This window comes from Oncorhynchus mykiss, chromosome 19 (assembly GCF_013265735.2).
Source record: "Oncorhynchus mykiss isolate Arlee chromosome 19, USDA_OmykA_1.1, whole genome shotgun sequence".
Classification (NCBI taxonomy): domain Eukaryota; kingdom Metazoa; phylum Chordata; class Actinopteri; order Salmoniformes; family Salmonidae; genus Oncorhynchus; species Oncorhynchus mykiss.
In genome coordinates, this window is record NC_048583.1 from 16,091,036 (window position 1) to 16,116,446 (window position 25,411).

At 42.5% G+C, this 25,411-nt stretch overlaps 3 protein-coding genes across 9 annotated transcripts in view; 2 read left to right on the top strand and 1 right to left on the bottom strand.

The window, feature by feature from the left end:
- The window catches only part of LOC110498461 (zinc finger and SCAN domain-containing protein 2), a 771,911-nt gene that overhangs the window by 421,879 nt on the left and 324,621 nt on the right, over positions 1-25,411 (bottom strand). The gene's annotated exons all lie outside the window — the stretch shown is intronic.
- LOC110498465 (zinc finger protein 34) overlaps positions 1-25,411 on the top strand; it is a 210,005-nt gene that overhangs the window by 57,299 nt on the left and 127,295 nt on the right. The gene's annotated exons all lie outside the window — the stretch shown is intronic.
- LOC110498508 (zinc finger protein with KRAB and SCAN domains 8-like) overlaps positions 4,671-25,411 on the top strand; it is a 116,181-nt gene continuing 95,440 nt past the window's right edge. For 2 of the 4 annotated variants that reach the window (XM_036953754.1, XM_036953753.1), the window contains exons 1-5: positions 4,671-5,180; positions 11,611-11,741; positions 11,942-12,109; positions 18,568-18,723; positions 18,919-19,030. In XM_036953754.1, the coding sequence (XP_036809649.1) occupies positions 4,898-5,180; positions 11,611-11,741; positions 11,942-12,109; positions 18,568-18,723; positions 18,919-19,030 (850 nt within the window). In that variant the 5' untranslated portion in view covers positions 4,671-4,897. Of the gene's footprint in view, positions 5,181-11,610; positions 11,742-11,941; positions 12,110-18,567; positions 18,724-18,918; positions 19,031-19,296; positions 20,921-25,411 lie in introns of those variants that run through there. The other 2 variants (XM_021575166.2, XM_036953752.1) reach the window with 2 other exon arrangements.

Consider the following 25,411-nt stretch of genomic DNA (forward strand, 5'->3'; position numbering starts at 1 on the left):
AGACATAGCATTTTCCTTGATGGCCAAAAAGCTAAATTTTCGTCTCATCTGACCAGTGTACCTTCTTCCATATGTTTGGGGAGTCTCCTACATGCCTTTTGGCGAACACCAAACGTGTTTGCTTATTTTTTTCTGGCCACTCTTCCGTAAAGCCCAGCTCTGTGGAGTGTACTGCTTAAAGTGGTCCTATGGACAGATACTCCAATCTTCGCTGTGGAGCTTTGCAGTTCCTTCAGGGTTATCTTTGGTGTCTTTGTTGCTTCTCTGATTAATGTCCTCCTTGCCTGGTCTGTCAGTTTTGGTGGGCGGCCCTCTCTTGGCAGGTTTGTTGTGGTGACATATTCTTTCCATTTTTCAAAGTTTCAGATTTTTTTTATAACCCAACCCTGATCTGTACTTCTCCACAATTGTGCCCCTGACCTGTTTGGAGAGCTCCTTGGTCTTCATGGTGCCGCTTGCTTGGTGGTGCCACGTGCTTAGTGGTGTTACAGACTCTGGGGCCTTTCAGAACAGGTGTATATATATATATATACCGATCATGTGACACTAAAATAAAGTCCACCTGTGTGCAATCTAACAAATTATGTGACTGAGGTAATTGGTTGCACCAAATCTTATTTAGGGGCTTTATAGCAAAGAAACGTGGTGCGTGCATATTTTTTTTCACTCAACCAATTTGCTCTATTTTGTGTATGTCCATTACATGAAGTCAAACTAAAAATCTATTTAAATTACAGGTTGTAATGCAACAAAATTGGAAAAACACCAAGGGGGATGAATGTGACGGTGTCTGTAAAAATGCTTCAACCTTGTCCTGTTGTTTGATGCTGGGGTTTTATGAGGAAATTAATGAATGTTTACTTGAGATGAAGTAGTGAAGATGTGTGTAATGTGATGAACCTTTTCCAAAGTATTCTAAAATTGATTTTATCAAAGCGAGGGTACCAGATTTACAGAAAAGGTAAAGTGTTACCATATTGAGAAAAGTTATTCTACTTGTCACATATTATTTTGTGCAATAAAAGTTCTGTACTTTACGTTGTGAGTGTATGACCATTTTGTTGAAATTAAATACATTTAATCTGTGCTGACTGGCTTGTATCATTGCAGGGACTGAGTTTCCCATATCTCAGTGGAACCAAAACATTATACTTCATTCTTGAATCATTAAGTAAGTTGAGCCAAAGGGGTAAGTTCAGCAACTCTGGTTTCTAGGTAACCATACAATCATTTTACCAAATAGGTCATAATTTCATGGAGTCTGAAGGAAGAAACCACATGGAAAAAGTGGTTAAGTCCAAAAAACACATTGTCAAATGAGTGTGTTAGAGGTTTCAAAATGCTTGTATCTTAACCAAAATGTATCACTTTAAGATTGTTCTATACATAATTTGGGGTCTCTATAAGATTGAGGTCCTAAACATAGCATGAAAGTGTATCCATGCAGCTGTATAGGCTAATATAGTCAAAATGTTTGCCTTGGGGAAGTTGATCCAATGGAAGTGATTTATTCCCCAGTGTAATGCAAGGCATTATCACTGATATGAGGTTACAACAGGGCCTAGGGTAAAAGTGTTTAAAAAAAGTTCCAAGTGTTTGTTAGGTGATAAGCCTGTGTTAAACAATGCTTTACATTATTTTCTTTAAACAAAAAAGCAATTGTGTTATTGTATTTGGGACATAAAGATAGACATGGTTTTAAAAAGGTAGTGGTAATATTTCATTCAGTAAAAAAAATGTGTAGGAAGCTTAACTTACCCTGTCCTGCGACTCAACTTACCACATACCGCGGTAAATTGTGCCAAAAGACTACTTTCTTTTTTTGGACAAGTTATGTTTTCAAAAGTAATGTTGAGATGAATTCTGATTATTTCCAGGGATACATAACATCCTGAAATATATGTAGATATCTTTGATAGAAAGAATATACTATATTTCCCTTGCTGAATGCTGATGCTGTATGTAAATAATTTACCCTGCGCCTCCCTACTTGAACCACACTGTTAGATGGGCTTGACTGGTTAACATGCTCTACTAACTGAGCTAAAGAGGACTACAGAGGGGTCATGTTTGTGTGTACAGCAGTTTCTTATATAAACCTTTTGTATGCTCTTCTGTACAACTTGTTTACAGTCTGCAGTCCATGAAGGCCTCCAGATATCCAATGTTACTGGTGGGAGAGACTGGACCTCTGAAGAGTTGGAACCGAGACCGAACCATGAGGGACAGAGACTCCACCGTCACACAGAACACAACCAGTGAACAACCTCAGTCCTGGTGGTCATCAGAGAGACAGAGGCTCCAGTCAGGGATCCAGTCTGCAGCCCAGACCCTTCTCTTCACAGTCTCAGTGCAGGGATGAAGCAGGTCCTGGGGCTGATAGCAATAGACCCTCCTGTTCCTATGATACAAACACCACAGTATCCATGATGAACAGAGCAGGTTACCCTGGGCTTCAGCATTCACAGAGAGTGGTGGGAGACTCCCCTGGCGGTAGTCCATCAGCAAATCTGTCTTCTCCTTCAGGGTCTCGTCCAATGCCTGGTGACTGGGTTCATAGAAGGCCTGGGTCTAGCCTTCCTCACTTACCTCAGGATTACCCCACCAATACAGACAGTCAGGATGGGCGTTCACCACGAGAGGTACCTATAACACAGCACACAAACCCAACAACACCCAAACAATGGCTAGAGTTCAAGGAGGGAGCTCAAAGACTGAGCAGGTGGCTCCTGCTTCTACCCCCTCTGGTGTCATTGGGTCATAATGTGGGAGGTTGAGCATTAGGACGGATGCAGACAAGTCATACACCTGCGTCACGTGTCGGAAGCGCTTTGCTGAGGCAAACTATGTGAAGAAGCACCAGACAGTTCATACCAAGGACAAGCCCTTCAAGTGGAAACTGTTACAAGAGCTTCTCTTTGCTGACTAACCTTATCAGACACAGGAGTTGTCCACAACGAGGAGAAATCATAGCAGTGTGACTAGATATATACACAGGTGATATCTGGGAACCATTCTTTAGACGTATTATAATTATCATGTGAAGTGTCTTGGTAAGAGGATAATTAACCCCATTCCCCTTATTAACCCTTTGTTAACTTGATTTGAAACAGGCTTGTGTAAATACCTGTTTTTAAAGGGACAGTAAATCTAGACAAGAACCAGGACAGTTGAATATTTACCTTAAGGTGATGTAGATGGAATAAAGTCATCATTTTCTACTCCATTCTTGCTTCTTTCTAAACAAGTCTGTTCTCAGCTTGAAAGAGACTGATATTAGGAGATTTGATGTGTAAAGTGATAAGCAGTACTGTAATTTAAAGAACAGCACGCATATCTTTTTCATTTAACCACACCCTTTGAGCTATGACGCCAACCAATACGATCCCTTCTCTTCAGTGTCAGAAGTGGCGCTCGCTAGCTTGACCAGCCGGCACTGGGAAGAAGAATGGCGGATGGCAAGATGACGCCAGGCAGAAATTAGGGCGATAGTCTATGTCTGCGAAATACGTGCAAAGTACTTTCTCTTATGAGTCAAATATAGGAGACATAATTACATGTTCCTCTCCTGAAAACCATGAGATGGAGTCGGATAGTGAAAGCTTAGAAATCAAGCCTGACAAAGGTGAAGAAAAAGAACCTGAAGACTTCTGAGCCTCACCCCAATAATCAGGGAAATGCCTGAGATGGCTCTGGCCCAGTGGGAGTACGATTTATGGAGAAAGTGGATTTGTGCCTTTTGGCCAACCAATTTGTGGTATCAGAAGGAGCGGGCGCTCCACATCTCGAGCCTCGGGACAAGAGCTGTGTCTTGCTTTGCTATCTGGAGCAGAGCACCGGTGAAAGAAGTGATAATTGGGGTGTATTTAAGTGTTGAGGTGGAACAACTGAAGTTGAGGATCCACGGTGTCTGTGATGCACGCTGTTTGGTGCAATGCAAACCCGGGGGCGAGTGCGAGATTGAGGAGACCCTGTTTATCCTTTTGAGTTTTGATATTGAGTGTTTACCTGATAAAGCCATGCTAGGACATGTCAGGTATCCCATAAGAGCTTTTGTTCAGAACCAACTACAGTGTTTCAGGTGCCACGCCACGTGTATGCTCATGTTGCAGCAGTATGTAGGAGGGACATTATTAGGTGTTAGAAGTGTACAGGAGGGAATGGGACAAAGGAGTGTGTAGTTTTGTTGGAAAAGGCGGTGTGTTTCAATTGTGGAGGTGCGCATGTTGCTGGGGATCAGAAATGTAATGTGCAAGTGAGACAATTTGAGGTTGCCAGGGTTACAGTGCAGAAAGTGTCTCATGCTGAGGCAGTGAGGAAAGTAGATGTTGATGGGGGAAAAAGTGAGGCCGGGTAAGGGAGCCTGAGAGGATCCCTGTGACTAGTAGGCCAGTACAGAGTGACCCGGACAATTTGAGCTTGAGTAAGGTTGGCTTCTTGTCGTTTATTGCTATGGTCATTAACTGTACCACACAGATGGAGAAGAAATCCAAGAAGATAGGTTAAGTAGTAGCAGCAGCAGAAAAGTTTTTGGGTGTCAGTGTTTTGAGAGAAGGGGTTCCAGCCTCCCAGGCCAACAGCCTGTAGTGGGATATATCTAGGGTTAGATGGTGGCGCAATTTCTTTTTCCCCCATTTGTGTGACCAAAATGTGCAATTCGCTCTCCGACCTGGGATAGGCAGCAAAACGTCTAGTCTGCCGGAAAACTACACGAAGAAGAGCAATTAAACGGAAGTGAACAGAGATCAAGTACAATTTTTACATTAGCGTTTATGTTGTTGTTATTCAGACGTTTATTAACACACTGCACAGCATCACATACTTACCCCAGGTAGTCTTATATTCGCGTTGGAGACAGGACAGGTTGATGTTATCTAGGTAAAGCTAGGTTCTAACAATGGCGAACTGTATGATTTTTCACACTCAAATAGCCTCCATCATGGAGGTGTTAGCGAATGCAGCCGTGGCAGAGGTCTGTAAACTCGTAGACGATGACTATGCAGTGTTTCGTTTGGAAATAACTCAAAGACATAAAGAAAACAGGGCATTGCAGAGGAAACTACAGCTACTTGAACTGAAGGTATCACGGGACCGCGCAGACAAGATGATGCGAGAGCGCATTCTCGCCAGTCGTCCCAGAAGTGTCAAGATCCTCGACCGATACAGAGGAACCGCAAGAGGTACATTAGGGGCTATTTATGTGTGGGAAATTCCGTAATTATATGTGGGGATTTTAATACGACTAGGGAACCAAATGAGCTGGTATCTCAGTCAAATTCATACATTTAAATATAAATATTGAAATTTGAACAAAAACTATAAAGTGATATCTGATTAAACATGGTGGTGAAGACGCATACCGCAACCTGAACCCTGCAGAAACAAGGATGTTAAAAAAAATATATACTCAGTGCACAGAAAATGTACATTACCAGTCAAAAGTTTGGACATACTGAATCAAGGGTTTTTTACTATTTTTTTTTAATTTAAATTTCTCCTAAAATGACATACCCAAATCGAACTGCCTGTAGCTCAGGACCTGAAGCAAGGATATGCATATTCTTGATCCCATTTGAAAGGAAACACTTTGAAGTTTGTGGAAATGTGAAATTAATGTAGCAACACATTAGATATGGTAAAATATAATAATACATGTACCATCATCTTTGAAATGCAAGAGAAAGGCCATAATGTATTATTCCAGCCCAGGCGCAATTTAGATTTTGGCCACTAGATGGCAGCAGTGTACGTGCAAAGGTTGTAGTCTGATCCAATGAACCATTGCATATCTGTTCAAAATGTTGTATCAAGACTGCCCAAATGTGCTTAATTGGTTTATTAATACATTTTCAATTTCATAATTGTGCACTCTCCTCAACCCATAGCATGGTAATAGCTACTGTAAATTGGACAGTGTAGTTAGATCAACAAGAATTTAAGCTTTCTGCCCATATCAGATATGTCTATGTCCTGGGAAATGTTCATGTTACCTACAACCTCATGCTAATCACATTAGCCTACATTAGCTTAACCATCCCGTGGGGTGGACACCGATCCCGTAGAGCAGGTATTCCCAAACTGGAGTACGTGCATTTAAAATATATATATATATATATATTTTTTTTTTTTTCCTTCACATTTTCAAACAGTACATTTATATTTTCCAACACATTTCCAATACATTTGGGTGAGATTTATTTTCACCTGAGTAGCCTCGTTTCACTGCCAAAAATACAATTAAATCTAGTGTTCAGCGAAATAACAATGTCAAATACAGGTAGCCTAGTCAAATAATTAACATCCAATCACATTAACCGTTACTCTCCTTCGGGAAACCTTCACTCTTGTGCAGACATTTAGAAACAAATCATGACCATTTGAAAAATAAGCCACGGGAGTTTTTGGAGCAAGAATAAAGATGACTTTCGAGTAGTAAGACATGCATAAAAGCAACAGATACCATTAACAAGAAGGTGCTAGAAGCATCTTATATAGTGAGCTACTGAGTGTCTAGGACAGGCAAGCCCCATACTATTGTGGAGGACTTCATTCTTCCTGCTGCCGTGGATATGGCTGGGACAATTCTGGGAGAAAAGGCCCAAAAAACTGTGCAGACAATGCCTTCATCAAACAACACTGTTTCACGACACATCAGTGACATGGCAGGAGATAATTTGAAACAATTACTGCTTTGGATACAAGCCAGTGAATTATATGCATTACAGCCGTAATGAGTCAACAGACGTGGCGGGCCTGGCACAGCTCCTGGTATATGTCTGTTACGTTTATGGGGGTCAATTAAGGAAGACATCCTCCTCTTTGATTTATCTGTACGGATGGCGTGAAAGCCATGACAGGGAGACATAGTGGAGTGGTAACCCTCGTGCAAGCAGTTGATCCCAATGCCACTTGGGTACACTGCAGCATCCCCCGAGAGGTTCTTGCTACCAAGGGAATGCCCACACTACAGTGAAAATGGTTAACTTTGTTATAGCAAGGCCCCTGAACTTTCTGCATTATGCAATGATATGGGCAGCGACCATATAACGCGTTTACAACATACAGAAAGAAGTGAGCTGGTTATCAAGGGGCAAAGTAAAACATTTTTTAAATTGAGAGACAAGCTTAAAGTTTTCATTACTGACCATCATTTTCACTTGTCTAACCGCTTGCATGATGACAAACAACTGGATTCGTTATCCCTTTCATGCTCTGCCTCCAGTCCACTTACCGATATCTGAACAAGAGAGCCTCATCGAAATTGCAAAAAGCGGTTCTGTGAAAATTGAATTTAATCAGAAGCCTCTGCCAGATTTCTGGATTGGGCTGCACTTAGAGTAGCCTGCCTTGGCAAATCATGCTGTTAAAACACTGATGCCCTTTGCAACCACGTACCTACAGTGCCTTGCGAAAGTATTCGGCCCCCTTGAACTTTGCGACCTTTTGCCATATTTCAGGCTTCAAACATAAAGATATAAAACTGTATTTGTGAAGAATCAACAACAAGTGGGACACAATCATGAAGTGGAATGACATTTCTTGGATATTTCAAACTTTTTTAACAAATCAAAAACTGAAAAATTGGGCGTGCAAAATTATTCAGCCCCCTTAAGTTAATACTTTGTAGCGCCACCTTTTGCTGCGATTACAGCTGTAAGTCGCTTGGGGTATGTCTCTATCAGTTTTGCACATCGAGAGACTGACATTTTTTCCCATTCCTCCTTGCAAAACAGCTCGAGCTCAGTGAGGTTGGATGGAGAGCATTTGTGAACAGCAGTTTTCAGTTCTTTCCCCAGATTCTCGATTGGATTCAGGTCTGGACTTTGACTTGGCCATTCTAACACCTGGATATGTTTATTTTTGAACCATTCCATTGTAGATTTTGCTTTATGTTTTGGATCATTGTCTTGTTGGAAGACAAATCTCCGTCCCAGTCTCAGGTCTTTTGCAGACTCCATCAGGTTTTCTTCCAGAATGGTCCTGTATTTGGCTCCATCCATCTTCCCATCAATTTTAACCATCTTCCCTGTCCCTGCTGAAGAAAGGCAGGCCCAAACCATGATGCTGCCACCACCATGTTTGACAGTGGGGATGGTGTGTTCAGCTGTGTTGCTTTTACGCCAAACATAACGTTTTGCATTGTTGCCAAAAAGTTCAATTTTGGTTTCATCTGACCAGAGCACCTTCTTCCACATGTTTGGTGTGTCTCCCAGGTGGCTTGTGGCAAACTTTAAACAACACTTTTTATGGATATCTGTAAGAAATGGCTTTCTTCTTGCCACTCTTCCATAAAGGCCAGATTTGTGCAATATACGACTGATTGTTGTCCTATGGACAGAGTCTCCCACCTCAGCTGTAGATCTCTGCAGTTCATCCAGAGTGATCATGGGCCTCTTGGCTGCATCTCTGATCAGTCTTCTCCTTGTATGAGCTGAAAGTTTAGAGGGACGGCCAGGTCTTGGTAGATTTGCAGTGGTCTGATACTCCTTCCATTTCAATATTATCGCTTGCACAGTGCTCCTTGGGATGTTTAAAGCTTGGGAAATCTTTTTGTATCCAAATCCGGCTTTAAACTTCTTCACAACAGTATCTCGGACCTGCCTGGTGTGTTCCTTGTTCTTCATGATGCTCTCTGCGCTTTTAACGGACCTCTGAGACTATCACAGTGCAGGTGCATTTATACGGAGACTTGATTACACACAGGTGGATTGTATTTATCATCATTAGTCATTTAGGTCAACATTGGATCATTCAGAGATCCTCACTGAACTTCTGGAGAGAGTTTGCTGCACTGAAAGTAAGGGGGCTGAATAATTTTGCACGCCCAATTTTTCCGTTTTTGATTTGTTAAAAAAGTTTGAAATATCCAATAAATGTCGTTCCACTTCATGATTGTGTCCCACTTGTTGTTGATTCTCCACAAAAAAATACAGTTTTATATCTTTATGTTTGAAGCCTGAAATGTGGCAAAAGGTCGCAAAGTTCAAGGGGGCTGAATACTTTCGCAAGGCACTGTATGTGAGAGTGGATTCTCAGACGTCACTAGCATGAAAACTAAATACAGGCACAGACTGTGTGTAGAAAATGATTTAAGACTGAGACTCCAATACAACCCAACATTGCAGAGTTATGTGCATCCTTTCCAGCACTCCCTTCCCATTAACCTATGGTGAGTTATTCACAATTTTTGATTAATAAATAAGGTTTTATATGTAAGATGGCTAAATAAAGAGTAAAATGGATTGATTATTATTATTTGTGCCCTGGTCCTATAAGAGCTCTTTGTCACTTCCCATGAGCTGGGTTGTGACAACTCACACTCATTCTTATGTTTAATACATGTATCGTATAGTGTGTGTGTGGCAGGCTTACAATGATGACAAAAAACAATATTTGAGTGTGCGCTGACCCTGGTGCTAGATGGGGTGCGCAGCTGGAGGTTGAATGTTTGAAGGGTACGGGACTATAAAAAGTTTGGGAACCACTGCTGTAGAGGTTTAAATAAATCAATATATATTTTATATTTGAGATTCTTCAAAGTAGCCACCCTTTGCCTTGATGACAGCTTTGCACACTCTTGGCATTCTCTCAACCAGCTTCATGAGGTAGTCACCTGGAATACATTTCAAGTAACAGGTGTGCCTTGTTAAAAGTTAATTTGTGGAATTTCTTTCCTTCTTAATGCATTTGAGCCAATCAGTTGTGTTGTGACAAGGTAGGGGTGGTATACAGAAGATAGCCCATTTTGGTAAAAGACCAAGTCCATATAATGGCAAGAACAGATCAAATAAGCAAAGAGAAATGACAGTTCATCATTACTTTAAGACATGAATGTCAGTCAGTCTGGAAAATTTCAAGAACTTTGAAAGTTTCTTCAAGTGCAGTCGCAAAATCCATCAAGCGCTATGATGAAACTGGCTCTCATGAGAACCCCCACAGGAAAAGAAGACCCAGTTACAGAGGATACGTTCATTAGTGTTAACTTCACCTCAGATTGCAGCCCAAATAAATGCTTCACAAAGCTCAAGTAACAGACACATCTCAACATCAACTGCTCAGAGGAGACTGTGAATCAGGCTTTCATGGTCGAATTGCTGCAAAGAAACTACTACTAAAGGACACCCATAAGAAGAAGAGACTTGCTTGGGCCAAGAAACCCAAGCAATGGACATTAGACCGGTTGAAATCTGTTCTTTGGTCTGAAGTCCAAATTTGAGTTTTTTGGTTCCGACCACCGTGTCTTTGTGAGACACAGAGTAGGTGAACGGATGATCTCCATGTGTGGTTCCCACCGTGAAGCATGGGGACAATGTCTGTGATTTATTTACAATTCAAGGCACACTTAACCAGCATGGCTACCACAGCATTCTGCAGCGATACGCCATCACATCTGGTTTGAGCTTAGTGGGACTATAATTTTGTTTTTCAACAGAACAATGACCCAACACAGCCTGTGTAAGCGCTATTTGACCACGAAGGAGAGTGATGGCGTGCTGCATCAGATGACCTGGCCTCCACAATTACCCGACCTCAACTCAATTGAGATGTTTGGAATGAGTAGGACCGCAGAGTGAAGGAAAAGCAGCCAACAAGTGCTCAGCATATGTGGGAACTCCTTCAAGACTGTTGGAAAAGCATTCCAGGTGAAGCTGGTTGAGAGAATGCCAAGAGTGTGCAAAGCTGTCATCAAGGCAAAGGGTGGCTACTTCGAAAGAATATAAAATACAACAAATGTAGTTTTATTTAACATTTTTGGTTTACTACATGATTCCATATGTGTTATATCATAGTTTTGATGTCTTCACTATTATTCTACAATGTAGAAAATAGTAAAAATAGCAATGAGAATGAGTAGTTGTCTCCAATCTTTTGACTGGTACTGTATGTATAAATCCCAAGTCTGTCTTTCACGGGGTCTTCGATACTCACGTGGATGACATTACTAAAGATTTATGGTGGACAATAATATACATTGTGAACAGTAAAATTTGGAAGGCAAGGTGCATTATGACTGAAATAACGTTTTGTTCAATAAAAAAAAATACAAATCAAAACGGAACTAAAAGGAAGAAATAAGATGGACTCTGCCACGGACACTATTAAATCTGTAAATCACGTTATGTAATTATGAACTAAAAATGTATTGATGTGAAACTAGAATTGTTTTTATGTGAACTATTTATGATTTGTAAAATGTTCACTTCAATGAAGATAATTTTTTAAGAAAAAAAGCTAAAGGTACATTTTGCAGAAGGTTGTCCTTTCCCCTCTGCGCATATGTGACTTTAAATGTTTTAACCAGAATTGCATCTTGGTCAGTTTTGGGATTGTATGCAATAATTTCCCAGGTTATTTAGCAATCTTGCACAAAGACACTTATCATATTCTAGCCAGGTTCTTGATTTACTGCATTTCCTATTATTTACTAATTGAAAACAATGTGATGCATGGGACATAATCTACTCATCTATAAATAGTGTATCAAGAGGTTATCTGAATTGTTACCTTACATCCTTGCCAATTGTAGACAGTCAACTGTCAATAGTGTACAATATCGCTTTCAGCATTGACAGTACCTAATCACCTCTTTTCCACCAATCACACTCTCAGGTGAAGGACATCTCACTGGAGGCCACAGGAGCTTTGTGAAGTCAGCGGAACACAATACATGGAGAGATGACCAACCAATCACTGTTGATGAGGGGAGTGGAACCTCTAACCAGCACTTTATCATGATAGAGGTTAGTGTAATAGTATTACATAAAAATTACAGTAGATCAAATGTGGCCAGTTTATTTCAGAAAGACTCCCCTCAGCTGTTCACTTGCTTACAAGTACATCCTAATTTATCTGCCATAGGGGAGCTTCTTAGACTTCCCTATGACATTGTTATCCAATTCATCTCATGTACCGGTAATAATCTCCTCTATTCTTGTGTCAGGATGCAGAGGCTGCAGGTCCTGGGGTCAAGCTGGAGAGGTCTCAAGAAGTGGAGGACCCACAGCACAGCAGAGACATCCATACTGGAACGGCTGGAGCTCCCCCTGTAGCCACGGAGGACCCCACCACCGCCCCAGCGCCACCCATTACCCGACGAAACATCACGGAGGTCAGTGGAACGCTGAACGCCGTCCTCAAGTCCGAGACAGATACAGAGACTTTAACAGGGCTGGACCGACTGGGCTGTCCTCCTGCTCCCCGCTCAGAGTATTTACTTTACGGCAACACGAGCCCGAGGACGGTTCTGTCCCATCAGGACTCAGGTGACACATTACAGACTGGCAATGATCCGTCCTGTTCATACTCTACAGAGATGACACCTAGTGACATGCCTGCCGGCTTAGATACACAGACTAATCCATTGAGAGGGGACTGGAACCGGTACAGTAGTAGTGTATACTCTGAAGGGTCCCTAGATAAGAAAGGGGAGGGTCTGGTCGTAGATGAGGTGACTGTGAAAGTGGAGAGCGACACTCCCAAGACATGGAATGCAGACGAGACTCACTTAGGAGAAAGACACTCGCAGGGCAACACCAGTGACTTCTTAGTCTACAGGGAAAGCTTACAGACAAATCCAAATGTCACAACCCACTCCCCTTTACACCCGCTCAGGGATTGCAACCCAGTGTCCACGTCGATGGTACCTTCCGATTCACACGGCCGCGTCCATTTCGATCAGGTATTGAACTCAAATGACAGGGCTAGAGCTCAGGCTCGGGGAAGAGGAGCCACATCAGCCAATAGTAAAGAGAAACGGTTCCTCTGCATGTTCTGTAACAAAGGCTTCAGCCGCCCCCAGAAGGTAGAGATCCACCAGAGGGTCCACACAGGGGAGAAACCCTACAGCTGTACCCAGTGTCATATGCGCTTCGCCCAGGCTTGCAACCTGAAGAGGCATCAGAGGGTCCACACAGGGGAGAAATCCTATAGCTGCCCCCAGTGTGAAAAGAGTTTCTCCCACCAGCACCAGCTGAAGATGCACCTGAAGGCCCACACGGGAGAGAGGCCGTTCCCCTGTGTGTAGGGCTGTTACGGTGGTGGTCACGAGTCATGACTGTAGTCAAATTCCACGAGTCATAGTAAGGGCTACTCAAACTGTAAATGAATGGTGCTGATGGGTGTTAGTAGCCTGCCAAACTTGCTAACGGCCATCAAGACGCTAATGGCCTGGTACTCAACGCTCTATTGTCCCTCAAATTACTCTGACATCACTGCATTTGAATAATCTGCAGGGGTGGAAATAGCAGGAATACGTGTCTATTGACCATGACATTCAATTATTATTATTTTTAACCCCTTTTTCTCCCCAATTTCGTGGTATCCAATTGTTGTAGTAGCTACTAGCTTGTCTCATTGCTACAACTCCCGAACGGGCTCGGGAGAGACGAAGGTTGAATGTCATGCGTCCTCTGATACACAACCCAACCAGCCATACTGCTTCGTAACACAGCGTGCGTCCAACCCGGAAGCCAGCCGCACCAATGTGTCGGGCAACCTTGGCTAGCGCGCACTGCGCGCCACAGGAGTCACTGGTGCGCGATGAGACAAGGAGATCCCTACCGACCAATCCCTCCCTAACCCGGACGACGCTAGGCCAATTGTGCGTCGCCCCACGGACCTCCCGGTCGCGGCCGGTTACGACAGAGCCTGGGCGCGAACCCAGGGACTCTGATGGCACAGCTGGCGCTTAACCACTGCGCCACCCGGGAGGCCATGACATTCAGTTTTGAGTTCCACATTTTTATATTGAAATAGACTTGCTGCTATTTAATACCCGAAACGTCTCATCCATCCTCCAAATCACGCTCTCTCTCTCTCTGCGCAGAGTGATTTGAGGGACAAGTGTTGAGTACCAGGCTATTAGCGTCTTGATGGCCGTTAGCAAGTTTGGTAGGCTACTAACGCCCATCAGCACCATTCATTTACAGAGCGCAGTTTGAGTAGCCCAGTTACCATAATTCAACAGTCACGTGGAATTTGACTACAGTCATTCAATTTCAAGTTCCACATTTTTATATTGACATAGACTTGCTGTTATTATCCGAAACGTCTCCTCAAAACCACGCTCTCTCTCTGCGCTCCAAGTTGCAATTGTGGGAGAATCACAGTTTTGAAAGCAAATAGGTCTACTGTTGTGACTGTTGGAGAGAGGAGGGTCTCAGCTTTCTTTTTTTTTATTTTGCACTTGTTACCCCTTTTTCTCCCCAATTTCGTGAGACCTAGTAGTAGTTACAGTCTTGTCCCATCACTGCAACTCCCGTACGGACTTAGACGAGGCGAAGGTCGAGAGTCTGGTAGGCTATGGCTTTGAGATATAGTTTATACGGGGCGAAGTAATTGCATAGGCCTATAGATATCATTGGGTATGCTGAAAAGTTTTCAGGACATTACATTAACTGTTAGCTAACTACACGAACTGTTAGATTAGTAAATTACACAGCTAACTATCAGCATATTATATTTAGTTTTCTAGCTAATGCATTTTGAGTTTCCACTTCCTCAGAATTAGCCCAAATCCACATTTTATATATATATATCCTTACTGTTGGTGCGTGCAAATGCGAGTCATTTCAACTGAACATTGTGGTTCCATTTTAATGAAGAATGAAATCAAATAAATCGTATTCATAATGAATTAATGATGCGTGTCAGGAGCTGGTCATTTTTCCAACACACCTATTATAGCGTTCGGTGTTTCATCGACACTGTCGAGTGCATACGGATGGCATGCACATGCAGCTGATAATGGCCCATTCTAAATCTAAACTAATTTCAGACATACAGTGGGGCAAAAAAGTATTTAGTCAGCCACCAATTGTGCAAGTTCTCCCACTTAAAAAGATGAGAGAGGCCTGTAATTTTCATCATAGGTACACTTCAACTATGACAGACAAAACGAGAAAAAAAATCCAGAAAATCACATTGTAGGATTTTTAATGAATTTATTTGCAAATTATGGTGGAAAATAAGTGGTCAGATGAAACCAAAATATAACTTTTTGGTAAAAACTCAACTCGTTGTGTTTGGAGGACAAAGAATGCTGAGTTGCATCCAAAGAACACCATACCTACTGTGAAGCATGGGGGTGGAAACATCATGCTTTGGGGCTGTTTTGCTACAAAGGGACCAGGACGACTGATCCGTGTAAAGGAAAGAATGAATGGGGCCATGTATCGTGAGATTTTGAGTGAAAACCTCCTTCCATCAGCAAGGGCATTGAAGATGAAACGTGGCTGGGTCTTTCAGCATGACAATGATCACAAACACACCGCCCGGGCAACGAAGGAGTGGCTTAGTAAGAAGCTTTTCAAGGTCCTGGAGTGGCCTAGCCAGTCTCCAGATCTCAACCCCATAGAAAATCTTTGGAGGGAGTTGAAAGTCCGTGTTGCCCAGCAACAGCCCCAAAACATCACTGCTCTAGAGGAGATTTGCATGGAGGAATGGGCCAAAATACCAGCAACAGTGTGTGAAAACCTTGTGAAGACTTACAGAAAACATTTGACCTCTGTCATTGCCAACAAAGGGTATATAACAAAGTATTGAGATAAACTTTTGTTATTGACCAAATACTTATTTTCCAACATAATTTGTAAATAAATTCATAAAAAATCCTACAATGTGATTTTCTGGATTTTTTTTCTTCTCATTTTGTCTGTCATAGTTGAAGTGTACCTATGATGAGGCCTCTCATATTTTTAAGTGGGAGAACTTGCACAATCGGTGGCTGACTAAATACTTTTTTGCCCCACTGTATATTATTTAGTATAAAGACCTTATTAAATTGAGAATAGTCTGATGGGAGGGAATATTAATGAACAGCGTGTGCAGTCTAGGCATGAAATAGAGCACATGCCTGTTTTGCAACTTTTTCAAATCATCAATAGTTGCATCATGCAGCCCATATGTTTTGATTTCTAAGACATTCTAAGGTTTGTCTCACAACTAAAGTAGCCACATAACGTTTCAAATGCTCACTTTTTACACTCAACACAAAATAGCCGCTCCATTGCGCACTCGCTCAGCAATCGTTAAGAGGAAAATACCCTATCCATTTTATCAATCAGTGTTCACTTATATTCTTGTAACTATAAAATCATATGATGTAAAATAATTGTACAGGAATTAAGCGTATCTTTTCTGCTATTGGCATGGCAGACCCAGATCGGTAACATACATTAGGCCGACTCAACATGAGATTCTGTTCTTCTGAAATACATTTTCTTCATATCATAATGTTTCTTAACACCAGCTATTGTGATGGTGTATATTAAATGGATTTATAATACTTATTTGAATTGTAGATGGTCCAAAGGCGCGCATCAGCGGCTTGTATGCGGGGAAACCCGGAGATGCCAACCGTGTTTATGTTAATACAAGGTCAATAACCTTGAGACCGGTGGTCATTTTGCATGACAGTTAACGGCTGACCCATTTTCATGACCGCCACAGCCCTAAGTGTACACACTGCAGGAAGAGGTTCTGAGAGGAGCTACCTCAGGATACACCAGCAGAAAAAACATTCCAATCTATAACATAGAAACCATTCCACTCGATATCTTCTGATGTTTAGATCAAACCCTGCATTAAAGACAAAGATTCATTTTCAATGTTGTCAGCAGAAAAGATCCACAGATGCATTTGGAATAACGAGAGTAAATGATTTCAGTGTTGAATATTCCTAGGTAGAATATTGCAGTCAGACATAAAACATCTGTTACATATTGTGTTTGTACTGTGTAGGCTATATTACGTTCACAAATGTTTCATTACTTCTATTCAACTACCTTCTTTTTTATCCCCAAGACACTTTTTTAATGAGAAAATGAATGCAGTTTATCAAGTCCATGGACATGTTTTGTTAAGGCATTTGTGGTTTTCATATGGCATATATAAAACTTTGTTTAATAAAAACAAAATTGACTTTTCATTCACTTTCATTGGGACTCTCTTTTTAGTATGAATCACATCTGATCTCACCATATTCTACATACACCCAACAGTGCTTTATAACCAATATACACTTAGGGCCTACATACAGTACCTAGAGAAAGTATTCACAGCCTTTGACTTTTCCATTTTTGTTTTGTTACAAAGTGGGATTCAAATGGATTTAATTGTAATTTTTTTGTCAACGAGCTATAAAAAAATAGTTATTTTATCATGAAAAATAAAACACTATCTTGATTAGATAAGTATTCAATCCCCTGAGTCTATACAGGTTAGAATCACCTTTGGCAGTAATTACAACTGTGAATCTTTTGAGTAAGTCTGTAAGAGCTTTCCACACCTGAATTGTGCAACATTTGCCCATTTATTATTAAACAAAAATCTTCCATCTCTGTGTAATTGGTTGTTGATCATTGTTAGACAACCATTTTCAGGTCTTGGCATAGATTTTCAAGTAGATTTAAGGCAAAACTAGCTTGGCCACTCAGGAACATTTGCGGTCTTCTTGGTAAGCAACTGTGTAGATTTGGCCTTGTGTTTTTCGGTTATTGTCCTGCTGAAAGATGAATTCCTCCTAGTATCTGGTGGAAAGCAAACTGAACCAGGTTTTCCTCTATAATTTTTCCTGTGCTTAGCTCCATTCTGTTTATTTTCTATCATGAAAAACTCCCCAGTCCTTAATGATTACAAGCATACTCATAACATGATGTAGCTACCACTATGCTTGAAAATGTGGAGAGTGGTACTGGATTTGCATTCTGTATTCTGGAAAAAGTTAATTCTTTGTCACATTTTTGCAGTATTACTTTAGTGCCTTGTTGCAAACAGGATGCATGTTTTGGAATATTTTTTATTCTGTACAGGCTTCCTTCTTTTCACTCTGTCTATTAGGTTAGTATTGTGGAGTAACTACAATGTTGTTGATCCGTTCTCCTATCACAGCCATTAAACTCTGTTTTAAAGTCAGGGGTTGAAAACTCATTGACTCAAGACATTTCAGCTTTTCATATTTAATTCATTTGTAAAAATTTTGAAAAACCAATTCCACTTTGACATTATCGGGTATTGTGTGTAGGCCAGTAACCCCAAACAATCTCAATTTAACCCATTTTACATTTAGGCTGTAACACAACAAAATTTGGAAAAAGTCAAGGGGTAAATGAATACTTTCTGAAGGCACTGTAACAGGTAACAGTGGCGGCTGCCAAGGGGAAAACGGCTCATAATAGAGGCTGGAATGGAGATTAAGGGATGGAATAGAGTGAATGGAATGGTATGAAAACCGTGTTTTTATACCATTCCATTTACTCCATTCCAGCCATTATTATGAGCTGTTCTCCTCTCAGCAGCCTTCACTGCACTGTACCTACACATACCCACATACTAACAAACACCTACTGTGCACATCAAAATAGTTGAGTCAGGCTTGCCTGATGATTACTCATATTTACGTCCACCACGATGGGTTTAACAACAATGAAGTCGTTCTGTAACTACAGTATAGGACTCAAACGTAGTGGGGATGGGTAAACACTCCATGTTGAAAGTGTGTTTATTATCTGTGTGTACGTACCCGAGGGAGTGTATGTCTGTGTGATCTGTATTCCCTTTCTCTTCCAGGAGGAGGAGGTGCTGCTGGTGAAGGAGGAGGGGTGTGAGGAGGGTCTGGGGAAACCTGAGGGGACCATGGTCATGGAGAACAACCAGACTACACCTTCTCCTGAACCCCCAGTGGAACCAGCTGAGCAGCACAGGACCACACACAGTCTCACTGAGGTGAGCCCACTGTGAACTACTGTTGAATTCTTAATTGAATTGAATTCTCCAACCATTAGTATAGTATCAAATCAACTAACATGTAAACATAGTACTCATAGCAATCCCTCATTGGCCAATCAGAAGATGCTCCATAGCAGGGTGCTCATATCAGATGTCTTAATCCAACATCCTCTCACTCTGTATCTCTTACAGTCAGTAGACATGGAGGATGGGAAGCTTGATATGCTGCTAGTCAAAGAGGAGACAATAGAAGACGGACCAGAGAGCATTGACCTGCTGAGTGGACTAAAGATGGGGGAGCAAGGTAAGGGAGAAATACATATAGCCTCCATACAGTAATAGATATTCAATGGGAATAGTAATACATATAGCCTCCATACAGTAATATATCTTCAGTGGTAATAGTGATACTCCTGGCTGTTTGTTTTTCTTCATTCATAAAATTAAATCCTTACAACTTGTGTTTACATACAACAAAGTAATTGACTCAAAAACACTGTAATTGACTCAAAAACACTCCATATGTAGAGTTTTCTCTGCCAAAGTTTATTTTGTAACCTCTTCCTGCAGGTGGTTGGCTGGAGGCCAACAGAGGAGACTGGGTGGCCATCTTGGATTCCCAGAGCCAGACGGGTGCAGTCAATGGCCTGGGGGATGACATCACTGAGCAAGCCAGGACCAGAGGCGACGTAGTGGTCAGTGGATGGGACAGTGTCCTCAACTCTGGGCTGGGGAACAACACTGTTAACCACAACCAGAAACAGACTGTCGAACACAAAACAACAGCTGAACTTAGTCTTCGTGACAACAGACTGGCTGAGACCAGGGTAAGGCGTAGATTTGGTCTGCGGGGACGGGGAGGTGTCTATATGAGAACAAACACAGACTCAGCTAGCGATGCTCCATCCTGCTCCTATAGTTCTGATTCAGAGAGACTGATGGCACCTCAGGTTAACCCCCTAACAGGTGCTGCCTTCAGCCTGCCTTCTATAGGATCTATCAACTGGAACATGGACCCTGCAACAACACAGACACTCTCTGGCCTTCATCCTCCTCACACTCTCCTAATGTTAAACCAGACCTCAGACAATTCCAATGCCGCAAAACTAAATGGCTACACAAGCCCATTGACCAATGACAGTAGTAGAGACAGAATCAGTAAAGGTGGCATCGCCAAAGAGAAGCGCTTCCCATGTTCGTTCTGTGGGAAAACCTTCAGTTTCCCCAAACAAGTAGAGATCCACCAGAGGATTCACACGGGAGAGAAACCATACGGCTGCCACCTGTGCTGGGCCAGTTTTTCACACTCGTTCAGCCTGAAGAGGCACCAGAGGGTCCATACAGGGGAGAAGCCATTCAATTGCCACCTGTGCCGGGCCAGTTTTTCACACTTGTTCAACCTGAAGAGGCACCAGAGTGTCCACACAGGGGAGAAATCCTGAAGCTGCCCCAGTGTGAGAAGAGATTCTCCCACGAGCACCAGCTGAAGATGCACCTGAAGGTCCACAAGGGAGAGAGGCTGTTCGCCTGTACGCACTGCGGGAAGAGGTTCTCAGAGGAGAGACCTCAGGATACACCAGCAGAAAACATGGCCCATGTATAGAGTATGTAGTACTGGTTAGTGTGTTTGTAGTTAATTCTGTTGCTTTTGGATGTAGTAGGGAACTGGATGAGGTGAACTCCACCCAGCACAGCTAGAAGAGGACTGGCCACCCCTCAGAGCCTGGTTCCTCTCTAGCTTTCTTCCTAGGTTCCTACCTTTCTAGGGAGTTTTTCATAGCCACCGTGCTTTTACATCATGCATTCCTTGCTGTTTGGGGTTTTAGGCTGGGTTTCTGTATAGCACCTTGTGACATCTGCTGATGTAAAAAGGGCTTTTTTAATACATTTGATTGAAATGTGATTGAACTGAGGAAAGAATGAGTATGATGAGGCAGAGTAGATGATATGGTGATGGTTGGTGTGTTGGTGTCTAAAAATACTTCACTAATGAAGAATGACAAACTTAGTCCCTTTAGGTTGACATTGGTGTTATAGTGAGATCTGGATGGTGCCTTATAATGTTAAACCTTTTCCGAAGTATTGTAAAATTAATTTTTATCAAAGTAAGGGTTCCAGATTTACAGAAAAGTTACCATAGTGAGAAAAGTTCATTTACTTGTATCGTCTTGTGCAATAAAAGTACTGTACTTCATTGTGCATTTGTTGAATTTATATACAAAATTGACTCTGTTCTGACTGTCTTGGTTATTTTTGTATCCTTGAAGGGACTGAGTTTCCCTTGTCAATCTAACCAAAACATTATACTTCATTATTTAATCAATACACACAGTCGTGTCCCTTGCATTTTTATCAACTAACTAACCATTTTCCCTAAAAATAAGTTGAAATTCACCAATGTATTTGGTCTCCACAATTATGTAACCTATGTTTATGATTCAGAACTTAATATATCCATTTAAATCAGAAAATAAACTTGGCATTGACTAAATTATTGACACCCTAGACGTAATATTTGCTAGCACAGCCTTTGGTCAATATAATTGCAATCAAGCGCTTCCTATAGCCATTGATGAGCTTCCTGTACCTCTGTACTGGCAGTTTGGCCCAATCCTTGTGTGCCGTCTCCCAACTGAGAGCATCAGCTGTTCCAGGCGATTGTGTGATCCCGCTCTCCGCAGCCGATGTGAGTAAGACCATTAAACAGGTCAACATTCACAAGGCCGCAGGGCCAAACGGATTACCAGGACGTGTACTCCGAGCATGCGCTGACCAACTGTCAAGTGTATTCACTGACATTTTCAACCTTTCCCTGTCTGAGTCTGTAATACCTACATGTTTCAAGCAAACCACCATAATCCCTGTGCCCAAGAAAACTAAGGTAACCTCCCTAAATGACTACTGACGCGTAGCACTCACATCTGTAGCCATGAAATGCTTTGAAAGGTTGATCATGGCTCACATCAACACGATTATCCCAGAAACCCTAGACCCACTCTAATTTGCATACCGCTCCAACAGATCCACAGATGATGCAATCTCTGTTGCACTCCACACTGCCCTTTCACACCTGGACAAAAGGAACACCTAAACTCAGCAAAAAAAGAAACGTCCCTTTTTCAGGACCCTGTCTTTCAAAGATAATTTGTAAAAATCCAAATAATTTCACAGATCTTCAATGTAAAGGGTTTAAACACTGTTTCCCATGCTTGTTCAATGAACCATAAACAATTAATGAACATGCACCTGTGGAACAGTCGTTAAGACACTAACAGCTTACAGACGGTAGGCAATTAAGGTCACAGTTATGAAAACTTAGGACACTAAAGAGGCCTTTCTACGGACTCTGAAAAACACCAAAAGAAAGATGCCCAGGGTCCCTGCTCATCTGCGTGAACGTGCCTTAGGCATGCTGCAAGGAGGCATCAAGACTGCAGATGTGGCCAGGACAATAAATTGCAACGTCCATACTGTGAGATGTCTAAGACAGCATTACAGGGAGACAGGACGGACAGCTGATCGTCCTCGCAGTGGCAGACCATGTGTAACAACACCTGCACAGGATCGGTACATCCGAACATCACACCTGCGTGACAGGTACAGGATGGCAATAACAACTGCCCGTGTTACACCAGGAACGCACAATCCCTCCATCAGTGCTCAGACAATCCGCAATAGGCTGAGAGAGGCTGGACTGAGGGCCTGTAGGCCTGTTGTTAGGCAGGTCCTCACCAGACATCACCGGCAACAAAGTCGCCTATGGGCACAAACCCACCGTTGCTGGACCAGACAGGACTGGCAAAAAGTGCTCTTCACTGACGAGTCGTGGTTTTGTCTCACCGGGGGTGATGGTCGTATTTGTGTTTATCGTCGAAGGAATGAGCGTTACGCCGAGGCCTGTACTCCGGAGCGGGATCTATTTGGAGGTGGATTGTCTGTCATGGTCTGGGGCGGTGTGTCCCAGCATCATCGGACTGAGCTTGTTGTCATTGCAGGCATTCTCAACGCTGTGCGTTACAGGGAAGACATCCTTCTTCCTCATGTGGTACCCTTCCTGCAGGCTCATCCTGACATGACCCTCCAGCATGACAATGCCACCAGCCATACTGCTCGTTCTGTGCGTGATTTCCTGCAAGACAGGAATGTCAGTGTTCTGCCATGGCCAGAGAAGAGCCCGGATCTCAATCCCATTGAGCACGTCTGGGACCTGTTGGATCGAAGGGTGAAGGCTAGGGGGCCATTCCCCCCAGAAAATTCTGGGAACTTGCAGGTTTGTTCAGGGACACATTATTCCATTTCTGTTAGTCACGTTTTTGGAACTTGTTCAGTTTATGTCTCAGTTGTTGAATCTTATGTTCATACAAATATTTACACATGTTAAGTTTGCACAGTTGACAGTAAGAGGATGTTGCTGAGTTTATGTCAGAATGCTAATCATTGACTTCAGCTCAGCGTTCAACACCATAGTGCCCTCAAACTCATTACTAAGCTAAGGAACCTGGGACTAAACACCTCCCTCTGAAACTGGATCCTGGACTTCCTGATGGGCCGCTCCCAGGTGGTAAGGGTAGTTAACAACTGGACTGTGCTCAGTCCCCTCCTGTACTCCCTGTTCATTCATGACTGCACGGCCAGGCACGACTCCAACACCATCATTAAGTTTGCCGTTGACACAACAGTGGTAGGCCTGATCAACGACAACAATGAGACCACCTATAGGGAGGAGGTCAGAGACCTGACCGTGTGGTGCAAGGACAACAACCTCTCCCTCAAAGTGATCAAGACAAAGGAGATGATTGTGGACTACAGGAAAAGTTGGACCGAGCATGCCCCCATTCTCATGGACAGGGCTGTAGTGGAGCAGGTTGAGAGCTTCAAGTTCCTTGGCGTCCACACCAACAAACTAACATGGTCCAAGCACACCAAAACCTCTTCCCCCTCAGGTGACTGAAAAGATTTGACATGGGTCCTCAGATCCTCAAAAGGTTTTACAGCTGCACCATCGAGAGCATCCTGGCGGGTTGCATCACTGCCTGGTATGGCAACTGTTCGGCCTCCGACCGCAAGGCACTACAGAGGGAAGTGTGTTAGGCCCAGTACATCACCGGGGCCAAGCTTCCTACCATCCAGGACCTTTATACCAGGTAATGTCAGAGGAAGGCCCTAAAAGTTGTCAAAGACTCCTGCCACCCTAGTCAAAGACTGTTCTCTACGCTACCGCACAGCAAGTGGTACCGGAGCACCAAGACGAGGTCCAAGAGGCTTCTAAACAGCTTCTACCCCCAAGCCAAAAGACTCCTGAACATCTAATCAAATAGCTACCCAGACTATTTGCATTGCCTTCCCCCTCCATGCTGCTGCTACTCTGTTATTATCTATGCATAGTCATTTAATATCTATACCTACAGTTGAAGTCAAGAAGTTTACATACACCTTAGCCAAATACATTTAAACTCCGTTTTTCACAATTCCTGATATTTAATCCTAGTAAAAATGCCCTGTTTTAGGTCAGTTAGGATCACCACTTTCTCAAGACATCAGTCAGGAAGTTAAAGCTTGGTCGCAAATGGGTCTTCCAAATGGACAATGACCCCAAGCATACTTCCAAAGTTGTGGCAAAATGGCTTAAGGACAACAAAGTCAAGGTATTGGAGTGGCCATCACAAAGCCCTGACCTCAATCCCATAGAAAATGTGTGGGCAGAACTGAAAAAGTGTGTGCGAGCAAGGAGGCCCACAAACCTGACTCAGTTACACCAGCTTGGTCAGGAGGACTGGACCAAAATTCACTCAAATTATTAAACTTGTGGAAGGCTACCCAAAACGTTTGACCCAAGTTAAACAATTTAAAGGCAATGCTACCAAATACTAATTGAGTGTATGTAAACTTCTGACCCACTGGGAATGTGATGAAAGAAATAAAAGCTGAAATAAATCATTCTCTACTATTATTCTGACATTTCACATTCTTAAAATAAAGTGGTGATCCTAACTGACCCAAGACAGGGAATTTTTACTAGGATTAAATGTCAGGAATTGTGAAAAACTGAGTTTAAATGTATTTGGCTAAGGTGTATGTAACCTTCCGACTTCAACTGTATACTGTAAACCTTAATATGCTCTAATGTACAATTTGTGTTTACAGTCAGCAATCCAGTAGGACCTGTGGTGTTGATGGCGGTAGAGACTGGACCTCTGGCCCCGGATTGCAGTTCTTGACACAAACCGGTGTGCCTGGCACCTACTACCGTACCCCATTCAAAAGGTACTTATATATTTTGTCTTGCCCATTCACCCTCTGAATGGCACACATCCACAAGCCATGTCTCAATTGTCTCAAGGCTTAAAAATAATTATTTAACCTGCCTCCTCCCCTTCATCTACACTGATTGAAGTGTATTTAACAGGTGACTTCAATAAGGGATCATAGCTTCACCTGGATTCACCTGGTCAGTCTATGTCATGGAAAGAGCAATCATTCCCACAATCTCCTGTTTCTGCCCCACGCTTCAGAAACAGGAGATGGCTCCTGCCCTTTGAACCCTTCCAGCTCCTGCAAGGCCCATCATTTACATAACACAATACAGTTTAAATTACAATACACAGCCATTTTTATATATTTTGGGTTTTCACAGTCCCTGTTGTGCCGTAAGAAATAGGTTATGATCAATGATATCAAAAGCTGC